General features: G+C 37.1%; 1 protein-coding gene across 1 annotated transcript in view; it reads left to right on the top strand.

Moving 5' to 3' along the window:
* The window catches only part of Itgb8 (integrin, beta 8), an 81,532-nt gene that overhangs the window by 45,251 nt on the left and 22,037 nt on the right, over nucleotides 1-14,244 (top strand). The window contains exons 4-6 of the mRNA XM_013023985.1: nucleotides 1,267-1,513; nucleotides 3,160-3,325; nucleotides 3,863-4,021. Of these exons, the coding sequence (XP_012879439.1) occupies nucleotides 1,267-1,513; nucleotides 3,160-3,325; nucleotides 3,863-4,021 (572 nt within the window). The remainder of the gene's footprint in view (nucleotides 1-1,266; nucleotides 1,514-3,159; nucleotides 3,326-3,862; nucleotides 4,022-14,244) is intronic.

Here is a 14,244-nt window from a genome sequence, read left to right as displayed (position 1 = left end):
TTGACCAATACATTGAAATTCAAGCCCCTTCACGTGAATTGCACTCCTCAACTGTGCTGTATGTATATTTCTCATGAATCTAGCCTGTTTCTGTGCCATTTTCTAACATTCTCACAAATTTAGTTTCTCTTCCTATGTTGCAGAACACTTCCAAAGGAACTGACTTTTCACAGGGGCTCAAAACTGAGCAGAATTTATGGTTTCAAAAGGGAAAGATTGAGAAAAGAAAATAGGCTTAGCTGAGCTATGCACGCTGAATTTCTCCTTCTAAATCCTTGAGCTACAAAATGATGAGCATTACCTTAAAGGGATTCCCTATACATGAAGCACATTCTTCCTGCCATAGTTGTATTATAGGCCAGTAAACCCCTAGTATTTTGATAGGTTAAGTAATTCAGTAGAAAAACAATTTGTGGAATGAATTAAGGGAAAATACTGCTACAGTAAGAGTTGATAAATTAGAAGTTTCTCTTAATAAGGAAATTGGCCTACCAATCACATATACAAATCATTTATTTGTTTTAAATACTTCCCATTCAAAATATTTTCCATGGACAAAAATAGCTAATGACATAAAATCATTTGATTTAGAGTTTTAAAGTGAAATTCACAAACTATAAGTGACTTTTTTCAACATATTTTAAAAATAAAATTAAACATACCAATGCTTTGGGCTCCTAAAGGAATAGTGAGGTCCTTGTGTGAAACCATTATGTGACAGAGAACTGAGATAGGAAACTGTAGACAGTTGTCCTGAGGAAATAACCACATCTTTTGGGTATAATGATATATTCACTATTTTTAAAGTTTACTGTACTGGTCAGAACCAGAGTTTTCACATCTGTAAATACACCTTAAACCAAAAGAATGAATATATACATATATATGTATATATATATATATGCCTTTGATAAAATTTAATTTTTCTGGTTTGCATAAAACCATCCCATAGCCCCTTAAACCTTCTGGAGACAACAGATGCTTTACATTCAGCTTTTCTAACTACTGACGGTCATGGGCAATGCAGGTGTATGTGACGATACTTAGATTTGTATGGAGCTAGTGCATTTATTATTAAGTCTAGCTAGTCTGTATAGAACTCGAAACTAAGAAACTGATTTTGAAAAATAGATGATTAATTATTTCAGAATATTCCAAGTCTCATAATGTGTAAATTTCTCTAGATGCTGAAATGTGACTTATTGACAGTTCATGCTGAGATACATAAAATAAAAACTATGTGATGCTTTTCTTTCTTTGAACCAGGAGCTGAAGCTAATTTTATGCTGAAAATTCACCCTTTGAAGAAATATCCTGTGGATCTTTATTATCTTGTTGATGTATCAGCATCAATGCATAATAATATAGAAAAATTAAATTCTGTTGGAAATGACTTATCTAGAAAAATGGCATTTTTCTCCCATGACTTCCGCCTTGGATTTGGGTCATATGTTGATAAAACTGTTTCACCATACATTAGCATCCACCCAGAAAGGATTCATAATCAATGCAGGTATCTGCTACTTGATGTGGATACTAGTAGATCACTATTTTTTGTTACATCTAGTTTTTCTATAACAAATTTACCAGAGTATGGAATTTTGTTTTATAAATTGGAATCCAAAGCATGCGAGCAAGAAGATTGTTTCTATCTGAAAACTTCTCTTTATAGCCCGGGTTTCCTATATTCTATTTCTTCAAATGTTATTTCTTCACTTTTTGTCACAGAACACAAAACCTAAATAATATTGGTATAAACTCTAGATAAACATCTACTGACCATGCTATTATGTTTACAAATACCTTTGTGGAAATTACTCATTTCTCCTTTTGGTTTGCTTCAAAATTATTGACTTCAAGCCTGACAAAAATTAACGTATTTATCATGTTAATTATCTATCTCTCCATCTCTGTCACAATTAAGTTTTTATGATATGATCATGAAGAAAGCCTGGCTATCTCATGGAGTGAATCAAAAGAGGAGAAACTGATGATTTACAAAGAGCCCTTTTTTCCTACCGTGTTGCAATTCTGACTCCAAATAGCACTTGTCCTACCAGGAAGAGAACAAATCTTAGATATACAAGTTCTCTCATGATACCACCTTTAGCATATTGAATTTTCAGAGAAATGAATCTGTGTAGTTATTGTTATATAAATCATGTTAATTTAACATATTTTCTGCTACCATAAAATGCTCAAGTCATCTTCTACTACACATTCCAACTTACTAAAACTACCTATCTTACCAGAAGAGACCTGATTTATCTCCTAGTGGCAACTTTATCAACTTCCTCTGCTCTCATTTTTTTTTTCTTTTTGGACACAAGATCTCACTATGTAACCAAGGCTGACCTTGAGCTGTGGTCTCCTGCTACAGGCTCCCAACTGCTGGGATTACAAATCTGTGTCATCATGCCCAGCTTGAACCTTCCCTTGAAGGCGATCTCACTTCATTTTGAGCTGTCAGGAAAGCAGTTTTCATGAATTTTAATAGCTCACTGTAAGTCTAGTCTAAACATCGTTTTAAAAAAAAGTGAGAGCTAGGTGCTGGTGGCTCATGCCTGTAATCCTAGCTACTCTGGAGGCTGAGGTCTGAAGATCATGGTTCTTATTTCCAATTAATCATAGAAAAAGCAACAAGTGGAACTGTGGCTCATGTGGTAGAAAGCTAGCCTTGAGCAAAAGTGAGCTCAAGGACAGTGCCTAGGCCCAGAGTTTGAGCCCTAGGACTAGAAAAACAAACAAACAAACAAACAAAAACAGCAAGAAACAATAATATAGTTCAGTTAATTCTCACAAGTATTTCCCAAAATGTGATTTTCAGATGGTTTTTGGCCAACTATAACAGGAAATTACTCCAAATTCTTATATTCCTCCTTATTTGCACATTGAATATCCCTAGTTGTCTCATTTAATGAAATATATTTAATCTTTATTTTTGAAACATTAAACATTATGGCTTTATTTCTTACTCCAAAGAAGTATTCAGCAAGATTAAATTTATCCTCTAATTTTTCAGATTTTTGTGTTATTAAATTTTCCTATGCCCCCCAAAAAATACCTACTTCTTTCTGTTTAACTGAATAATTTTAGCTATGTTCTGAAACTCTCAAGTTTACATAGAAAAACACACTTTGCATTTCTTTTCCCATGCAGTGACTACAATTTAGACTGTATGCCTCCCCATGGCTACATCCATGTCCTATCCTTGACAGAAAATATCACGGAGTTTGAAAAAGCAGTGCACAGACAAAAGATATCCGGAAACATAGATACCCCTGAAGGAGGGTTTGATGCCATGCTTCAGGCAGCTGTGTGTGAGGTAAGATGTGTCAGGTCAATAAAGGTTTGAGTGCTCAGATGCAATGCTCTGAAAGAATGAAGAGATTTTATTTTCTCTCTGGTCTGTGAGGTGAAACATAGTTTGGAAGAATATGCACCCCTCTGACCATGAACTTATCACACATATGACTCACTTTGTACAGATGGGAGGGATGAAACTGGGAAAATATTTTTTACAAAAGGCAAGAGCAACTTGAGCACATGGACATAACTAAAATCCAAAAGGGCTGTTCATCCCACGGGAGAACCACGCTATCCCACGATACATCACGTATGTTCCTTCTTGAGTCCTGATGCTTCCTCCAGTACAACACTGGCAGTCTGTGGGCTCAATGACAGTGGTGAAATAGAGGATGTACAGATAATTGTGGACCCTGTTGAGCAAGCCGCTTTGAACTCTTATCCTCGCATATCCTCGCTTCATGTTTGCCAATTCAAACATTGTTTTCTTGAGGCAAAGAACACAGGACAGATCTATGTGATTGTACAAGGTCTAATTATACATGTTTATTTCAAGAGTCACATTGGATGGCGAAAAGAAGCTAAAAGATTGCTGCTGGTGATGACAGATCAGACATCTCATCTTGCTCTTGATAGCAAGTTGGCAGGCATCGTGGTGCCCAATGACGGAAACTGCCACCTGAAAAACAATGTCTACATCAAGTCAACAACCATGGTAATGTAGCAATGATTCCTTTCATAACGATGACTCTGGGTGAAATCCACAAGCTTGAATTGGCAATCTAGTTATTCTTGCCCCAGTAACTTACAGAGAGAAGCCACACATACAGAAAGCCAGGATAAATCATGGATGGAAATGTATGAAGCAATACAGTCTGTAAATTATATTCAATAAAATTGATGGCTAAAAGACTTTGATAATTTAATAGATGACTCTTTTATTTTCTTTTGTGCTGGAACTAGGACTTGATTCTGGGCTTCATGTCCTCACTTAACATTTTGTTCAAGACTGGTACTCTACAACTTGAGCCACACCTCCACTTTTGATTTTTGGCTAGTTAATGATAGACAAAGAGTCTCCTGAACTTTTCCTTCCTTGGCTGGCTTCATATCAAGATCCTCAGCTTCCTTAGTAGCTTGGATTACAGGTGTGAGTCACAAATGCCTAGCTAAATAACTCTTTGATGACCTACAGGACACTGTATAATTTTTTAAACTAAAAATAGCTTATTTTTATGTAATTCATGCAGCTAGAAAAGAAACAAAAGCATGCCTTCACTTTGTACAAATAGACTAGTTCTACAGATTGATCTCTATAACCATGTTAAGGAGTGATTGAAAAATAACAATTGGTCTGGCAGTCTAACAGATATCCTTAGATATCTTTCCAGTCTAATAGCTAAAACCTAAATAGGGAAGGAGAGGAGACCAAAACAAGGGGCTTTGTTTCTCTTTCCCTCCTCTGGAGTGTGCCTTTGTGGGGATCTCTGCTTTAGCTGAGGGATAACTGAATTGCTGCCCGAGGGTTAACAAAAGCTCTGGGTCATATTTTTAAAGGCAGTCTTTTAGAACTCCATCTTCCGAAGCATTAGCTCATGCTAGATATGAAAACGAACAGCAAAACATCACTTGTTTCTGAAGTTGGCACCTATTTATACATTCTCCAAATGTTAGAACACAGCAGACTTTCTCAGTTTGTGGCTCCTGCTTGTCTTAGAGGTTCTTCCCAAGGTACTCCTGGGGACAAAGAAATACGGAAAAGTTGCAAAGTCCAAATAACTTATTTGATTTTTGGCTAGCAACTCTAACTAGTTAAGAAATAATACAAGTGAATATATAGATATGCCTTCATGTCATTTTTAGTAAATTACTTGTTTATTTTAAATATTTTTATTGTAAAGTTACTGTACAGAGGGGTTACAGTTGCATGAGCAAGGTAATGAGTCCATTTCCCATTGAGCATTGTTACCCCCTCCTTTGTTTTTCCCCTACCATCCCTTTCCCCCACCCCATGTCTCCCAAACAAATTACTTTTTAACAAGAACTTCTCAAATCTTATAATCAGACTAGTCAGAGATATTCCTTCCCCACATTGATTTTTCACATTCACCAGTGTGGCAAAGTTATACTTTCATTTAGAGGAATAGAGCCAAATGAGAATGTTTTAAACATGTAAGCTACATCTAACTTGTCGTTTCTAGTTACCTGGCAAATATTATTTGTGTTGCTTCTCTTCAAAATTTAAACTATTTCTGCTGGGCACTGGTGGCTCAAGACTTCAGCTGTTGAGGGGGTTGAGATCTGAGGTTTGATGTTCCCATTAACCAGCAAAAAGCCAGAAATGAAGTTGGGGCCCAGCCTTGAGTGATAACACCCAAGGACAGCACCCAAACCCCAAGTTCAAGCTCCAGTACTCGTACAAAAAGAAAATATTTAAACTATTCTGTGCCACCTTTGTGAGTGTATGTGGTTCCCAAAGCTATCTTGCCCGTGGTTTGGAAATGAGAGTATTAGAAGCATCTATAGTGTGCTGAAGTTGCTGTGGTTTCCATGTGTAAAATTCAAATAGATCACCAACTGATCTAAAGTACTCCAGCAGACTTTCAGAGTCAGGTAGGCAATTGTTTTACCATGTACAGCAAGTTTAACCCATGGTTACCATATTTAAAAACTAGAATTTGGGTCTAGGCCAATGGTATCTTGCCTCCTGTTAATTCTCTCCCCATAGCCTCATTTTCTGTGGGCAGATCCACCTGCTTCTACTTAGTCATTTCTTATCCATTCCGCTTCCTAGCCTCTTTTTTTTTTAAATCTGAGGTAGAATTCTAGTACGTTCAATGGAAGTGAAAGGAGGAGACAGGGAAGACAAAGGGAAGCTTTGTTTTCCTTAAGAAAAATAACAATGGCATGAGTCACAAGCTACATTATTCTATTTAAGTTTCTCCAAGTCACTGAGATCATTGCCCCTCCACAAATGCATTTGAAAAGATACTATTGCTCATCTAGAGGTGATTACCCTTGAGCAACAATAAAAAATCATGTCCTAACTTTAGAACTTTCATATTGTAGTACCTTGAGGAACATAAATGATGATTCTGGAACAATTTTAGACAGTGTTTGACTCTTTATGATATCAGAAAATTAGAAAATTTCTCATATGCTTCTCTTAACTTCTTAGTCATTATCCCACATATTTAAAGGAATAATCTGTCCACATGCCACCAGAGTATAGATTAAGTTAACTAAAGAGAAATGTGCTTGTCATAGCTTAGAAGATAACTTTTATTTCCATTATCTCAGGACTGTGTTTTAAAATACTCTAAGAATTCCCAGGCCTCTTAAACTAAAAGAAGCTAAAGTATTTTACCTAATCACTTAATTATATATTTATAGAGAGCAGATGCACTACTACCCTGAGGTCTCCTGTATCTGAGACAACCTTGACCCTGACTCTTGTCAGGGATATTGATATAGTTCGTGACAGGTGCACATTTTAAAGTGGCCCTTTCCCCCATGTATTCTGCCTAGGCTAATAGAAAAGTATTCTAAAATTTCTACAAGCTAGAGAAGTAATTAAACACTGTGCTTTTTAGCTTTATCTCCGGCACCCACATGGCACAAAAGTTCTGATTCAAGAATTTAGTCTTTTGGTCATGTGATTAATTAAAAAAACTATTATGTGTCTAAATTACAGGGACCCTAGTTCTACTTTTATGCATAGTTATTAAAGATCAATGTGAATTCTAGACAAACATAAACTACCTTTCATCACATAAATTGACTGAAAGTATTGTGGCAAATACCTGGTATACAGCATCAACTGATGTTTACAATAATTCTTTTTTGTGATTTAATATTTTTGTATGTTTTTTATTGTAAAAATGATATACAGAGAGGTTACAGTTACATGAGCAAGGTAATGAGTACATTTTCTATTGAGCATTGTTGCCTCCTCCTTTGTTTTCCTACAATAATTCTATAGTGTATTCTTTCTATTATTACTCTTTTACAAACAGATAAAATAAAGGTGAAAAAAGCTAAGTAAAATTTGCCTGAGGATAGACAACTAAAAGGTTAATAAATTGCAGTTGTGTGGTCAAATCCATCCCATTCTTATATTTAATTATCTCTTCTTGACCAAGATGTTACAGCAGCTTCCAACTTAAAAGTAGAAAAAAATAGATAATGTCTTGGGTCATTTCTGTTCTCACATTCTAATTATAGTCTTAACCTACAAAGTATAAACCAGATGTTCTGGCTTATATCAATTACAAAATAAAATATAATTTAAAATAATTTATTTTTATGTGTTGTTAGCATCTGTACATGACTGTTGTATGAGAGAATAAATTACATTTTCCACTGTTTTTCTTTTCCAGATTAAGTTCCAGCAGATTAGATCTGAGTAGTAATGTAGCTTTATAATTGCCCTAATAATAATTAAAGTATAACATTCCTCCTCAGGTGATAGACATCCATAAAAAATTTTTAATGGTGTAGATGATAGGCTATTAATATTGAGGGCCTGGAATTCCATCCTATTTCCCCACCAACTCCTTCAGGGCTATTCTGAACCTTTGTCAGAGCCCTCCCAGAAACCATTCATTCACTCTCCCTTTAGCCGAAGCCAAGAATAGCACACGGTCTTTGGTCACAAAGAAGGGAGACCAAGGTTCCAGTATGTGGAGGCCACCCAATGAACTTGATCAATGAAATTTTCAGATGTTCCTGACTTTCGAGCTGAACAGAGAGATTGAAATAGTCAAGAGCCAACCAAACTCTTACTGTGTAGGAATGCATATCATATATTTCTTATACTCTCTAGTATAGGCAGCTTGATTCCTTTTCCACATCACTTTTTATGTGCCCCAAAGTAATATGGTCAATGAATCTTCAAGCTTTCTCTCATATACCTCCTTCAAAGTCTCTACTGTCTATCTCCTTGGTAATTCCTTTCCCTGCAACCTCAGCAGGATAGGCTAGTTGCCCAAGGGAACAGCATCCTAGCTGATCAGCATCCAAGCGTGGAAGTGGCATTGCAGAAGGGATTCAGTCATTACCGAGAACTTAGTTTCCATGGCTAAAAATTAGCTTAAAATAGTCATTATTGCTGTGTCTCTTCTCATGAAACTGAGCTAAGACCTTAGCTCTTCACAGGCTATTTAGGAAGTCTTCCTTTCTACTACAAAATAGATTCAACTTTTCCAGACCTGCAAATGAAGAAAGAAAGCTTAGAAACATACTAATTCAATCCATAACTTTGTGACACAAGTTAATAAGTTTTCATATAGTTCTTGTGTTTGTGAGATAACTGTAACCTTTTTTGTGTGTCTCTGGTGCTGGGATTTGGAACCCACGCCTCATGCTGGCTTGGCTCATTTGCTCAACCAGCCCTCTACCACTTGAACCATAGCTGGCTATTTTGATGGCTATTTTGGATATACAATACAATTTGTGACCAGGCTGGATTTGAACCTCAATCCTCCAGATATCAGTCTCTTGAGTAGCTGCAATTACAAGTATAAGCCACTGGTACCCAGTAATAATTGTAATGTTTTATTAAACAAATTTGTCTGTAAGGTTTGATGCACTATAACTTAGAAACAGCTCTGGACTTCAGAAAGAATGAGCTCTCTTTCCCTGCTTCTCAGCTTTTGTGTCTTAGATAAATACAAACAAAATTATGAATAATTAAGGACCTTTATACGCCAGGCAATGAATGTAATTAGAACATTGTAAGTCAGTGTGCATGATGTTGAAAAATATCATTGACATCTCTTGGGGCTTTAAATGGCTAGCAAAATGCTTGCTTCAGCTTCCTGCTTACTGAACTATCTGCTTTAAATTGTAAACACCAGTCATTTTATGAGATGCAATTTGAATGCCTCTTGTATTCTCAGAAAAGTACCCAGGAAATGATTTCTGCAAACAATATCTGAGTTTATTTTTAATTGAAAACAAAAGTTGGATGTAGCTATCACCTATCACAGGCTTACAGACACCTGGCTCTGTGTCCATCGTACCTTGGGGATGGGATGGAATGAAGGTTCCAGAAGCAAGCACAATCAAATTCAGATTTGTTGTCAGTGCTTATGAAATGGAATGTTCTAATTAAATTACATGTTTTTGTATCTAAGCCAATTTTTCCTTATTATTTTCTATCATAAAGCTGATAGCTTGGCATCCGTGGCTCACATCTGTAGCGCTAAATAATCAGGAGGCCGAGATCTGGAGGATCTAAGGATCAAAGCCAGCCTGGGGAAAAAAGTTAACTAGAATCCAACTCTGAAAATAACCAGAAATAGAAAGCAGGCATGGCTCAAGTGGTAGAATGCCAGCCTAGCAAACATGAGGTCCTAAGTTCAAACTCTACAATCACAAAAAAACAACTTAAGACATTGTTATCTCATGCCTTCTTTCAACAAGTAGTTTGACATCCACAATTTATACTGTCTGAACATAGACCAAAAAAATCAAACCTTTGAAGTGTTATTTACAGTGTTAATAAGAGACAAAGTTTAATTAAAGCCTCAGTACCTTGCTCCAGTCATGCTTTCTTCCAGAGCAGGGCCTGAAGTACACACCCTACAGTGTGACATCATAACATGGGCCTATACTTACCATTAATTTGGCTTTAATATGTCCACCAGACTGATGGTGGACAGATTTTACACATGGTGCACTATTAAGTCCGAAAGGGTAAATAATCATCTTCATGATTGTTGTATGGGTATGGAGGCTGGATCACAGAGAAGTTAAGACTGCTGCCCAGTCACATAATATGTTAGTCAACTTTTCATCACCATTTAAAAAAATACCCGAGACAACCAACATGTAAAGAGAAAAAAGGTTACTCTGATTTACAACTTTGGAAATCCTAATCTGTGACTGGATGCCACTGTTGCTTTATGATTCTGGCATCTCATCATGATGGAAGCCCAGGGTGAAGAGAGCCATTCATCTTGTGGCAAGAGAGAAAAAAATATACCAGGGTTCCATCATCTCCTCTAAGGGCACAGCCCCAATGACCTAAAGTCCTTCCTTTAGGCTCCACCTTTGAGAGGTTCCACCACCACCAATAACTTCACAGGTTGAGGACCAAGCCACACACACAAGAGGTCATTGGTGCACTTTTAAGATTCAAATGACAGCACATAGCTAGCAATTGCAGGGCCCAGAAATGTTCTGTTTCCAGTGTGATTCTCAGCTAATGCTGTTTTACCTTTCTGAGGACAGAGTTTATGAATGAGGGCAGAGTTGCATGTGTAAGGACAGTTTGGCTGTTAGAGTTGACGAAAGGAGCTGCTACCCTCTAGTGGGTAGAGTCCAGGGATGTCACTGACCACCACACAGGACAAAGTATATCCAGCACAAAATGTCCACCATTGAGGAGCCCTGGTCTGCAGTTACCATTGTAGTGTCATGTACTCAGAAAATAGGCTGTTGGGATGTGTGCAGATGGACAGCATATACCTTGTGGTTTTCACCTCTAAATGAATCTCTGCTGCCAACTCAAGTTGTTGCTCATTCTAAAATACGTTCTTGTTCAACACTAAATGTTCCAAATTATCTTAGAGAAGTCTATTGCAAATTTTACTGGAGATGAGGAGAATCTTGTACTCTTCCCTTCGGTCCATCTAGAAAGACATTAATATTCTGTCTACACCAAATTCTACCATCCCTCTTTTTATGGGTTATCGCTTAAACCGAAATTGCTCCCAAAGAATCTTTCTAACTCCTCCTCATTCAGACGTTTATAAGTTACTTCCCACAGCCTTAATTACTCAGCAGCTGTCCCCACATACTGCTTTTCCTTCTCCCTTTTGCCCTGAAATGTGTGTTATCTCTAATGATGATTTTCAGAGTCTAGGGCAGCAATGTTTAATAGGGTAGATGGAAGGGGGAGGTATATTTAAGGGATAGTGACATCACCAGCCCAGGACAGCTGCCTGAGAGGGAAAGTATTCTGCTAGCAGAATAAAAGGCATGAAAGATAAAATACTTAGAAGATAACATGCTTCATGGAGGAAAGGGGAAGGGGCTTCCGAAAGAGCTATTAATCCATAAGCTTCTTGTCAACAGTGGTATGCTCAACATCTGTTGTACATTTATAATTTTAAAAAATTAGCCTCAAGGTACTTGGAATTTTCTTTGAAAACAGATTTCTCTCTGGGGTTCAAAAATGTGTTCTTTCGAGCCTAAAATTCCTGACTATACTTTTTAATGCACTTCTGAACAAATTAGAGCATTCTAGATTCACATTGTATATACTTTTGGTCGATATGACTTCCTATTTATGAAAGGAAAAAGAAATGAAAGAAAAAGACTCCTATTTTTCAGTGTCTGCTTTTGCATATTAAACATTGGTTTTTGAATGTTTTACATATTAATTTTGTGTAAGCGTCAGATAGTTTTAAATACATGGGATAGCCAGGTGCCAGTAGCTTATGTCTGTAGTACTAGCTACTCAGGTTTGAAGTCAGTCTGAACAAGAAAGTCTGTGAGATCTCCAATTAGCCAAAAAAGCAGGAAGTGAAATTGTGGATTAAGTGGTAGAACTCTAGCCACAAGCGAAAAAGGCCTGGGACAGGTTCCAGACTCTGAGACCAAGCACCAGGACCAATCACAGCCAGCCCCCCCCCAAAAAAAAACCAATGTTCTTGAAATATGAATGGGTTTGAAAATTAAGAAGATTTAAGTGCTAGGAGAACTGTAATTATTTGTTGTTAAAGCAAAAGTATTTGAAAATCAGGTTTTGAAATTAAAACAATGTTTCCAGATTGCTAGATTTATATTTTTATTCTCTTTAATTTACTAGTAATATATAAACTGCCATAAGTCTTTTAAGATTATGTGAGTCTTTTGGATTGGGATTTTTGTCTTGTTTGTGCCTATACTGGGTCTTGAAATGAGGTTATCTCACAATTCTTGGCTTTTGCACTCAAAGCTGGTAATCCACCACTTAAACCACATCTCCACTTCCAGCTTTTTGCTAATCAGAGATAAACATTTCCAGATTTGTCTGCCTGGCTTCAAACCTTGATCCTCAGATCTCAGCATTCCAAGTGGCTAGGATTTAAGGGAATAAACCACCGGCACTTGGCCAGATTATGTATTTTAGCAGGAACAGGAATCAGATTGTAGCTGGCAGAATTTCTATTTCTATTTTTCTTCTGCTACTTTCTTCTTCTTCTCTAGTAAGGATCTAGTTTAGTAAAACAGAATGAAGTAGAGAGAAGTAGGAAAGGAAGAGGAAACATGTCCTGCTCTCCGCACACAGGAAATGGAAATGAATAAGACTCTTTCCATTACTTTAAACTTAGACTCTTAAGAATTGCTTTGGGCAGAATGTGTCTTTCACAAACCCATGTGATAAGGTTTTCCAAACTTTTTTATAGGTTGGGTTTCACATCACACTTACATGCAACTGGAGAAAAATGTTATTTCTACGATAACAAATACAGACAGTATCTCTATCATTTTATTTCTAAATAAAAGAACATAGACTATAATTTTCCTGGGGGTGAAACCAGAGCCTTATGTATGCTAAGCACATATTCTACTCTGAGCCCTACCCTCAGCTTTGGTAGTATTTTTTTCAATAGAACACTTTCGATTTTGGGTCTGCATATGTAAATGTAAAATGTGGGTCATAGAACTTTGGATATAGTAAAACTAATTAATTTATTAATTCGTTATTAATAATTAGTTATTACTAATTAATTTATTAATGCTTTCCTGAGTTGCCACAATACTGGGAGGTTAACCAACTTAATTTATCAATATTTTCTCTTCAAAAAACCACAATTGACCAAAAGAGCAAAATCTAGGGAATAATTTGATCTTGAATCACAGGAGAATAGTTAAGCTCAGTCACATCACCCTGGACTTACATATTTAGGCACCAAAGAACAGGCAGAGACTACTGCAAATACTTTGGTATTATCACTGTGAGATGTCCAGGCATGATCTTTTTGTTCTATACAATCACATTTATTACTAGAAGAGCATTTCTAGAAAGAGAAGTACCTGTAACATGTCCCACTATGTAACTTCTCTCTCTTTCTCTTTCTCTCTCTCTCTCCCTCCCTCCCTTCCCCTGCCTCACTTCTTTGTATGGGGAAGGAGAAGAGTTATAACAGTGATTGAACACAAGATTTCCTACATGTTAGCCAGTACTCCACCAGTAAATTGCATCCCAGCTCCAAACTAACTTTTCCTTCTTACACTTAGCCTTCCCACTGGCACAGAGCATAAGAGAATTAGGTCTGTATACGTTCCATGTATCAAAGTAAAATATGAATAGAGTGAATATGTGAGAAAAGATCAAGAAAATGGTGACAAAGTGATGGATCTTTCATCTGTACTTTAAACCAGAAGTTAGAGATTGGGAGCTGGTGGTTCATAACTATAATCCCAGCTACTTGAGGGGCTGGCGGGGGAGGGGGGGAAAGAGGGGAGGGAGGGAAAGGGGGGGCGGTGCTGAGATCTGGGGATTGCCATTCAAAGCCAGCCTAGGCAGAAAGGTCTCCAATTTACTAGCAAAACAAAAACAGAAATAGAGCTGTGACTCAAGTGGTAAAGTGCCAGCTTTGAGCAGATAAGCCAAGGGAGAGCACCTTTCTCCTCAATTCTTGTCCCAGTACACACTCTCTCTCTCTCTCTCTCTGTCTGTCTGTCTCTCTCTCCTCTCTCTCTCTGTCTCTCTCTCTCTCTCAGACACACACAGTTGGAAATGAAAATAATTATTGCTGTTAGTTTGTCTTGAAAAGTAGATATTATACTTGGAACTCAAAAATTACATCCCCCAACAGCAAATCCTCAAAGAAACAACTGCCCAATAAATAAGTGAGCTAAAGACTTAAAGAGAAACTTCTCTGAAGAGGAAAAAAGGATGGCCAATAGACACATGAAGAAATGCTCAACCTCCCTAGCCAT

Source organism: Dipodomys ordii, unplaced genomic scaffold (assembly GCF_000151885.1).
Source record: "Dipodomys ordii isolate 6190 unplaced genomic scaffold, Dord_2.0 Scaffold72, whole genome shotgun sequence".
NCBI lineage: Eukaryota > Metazoa > Chordata > Mammalia > Rodentia > Heteromyidae > Dipodomys > Dipodomys ordii.
This window is presented reverse-complemented; position numbering and strand designations above follow the sequence as displayed.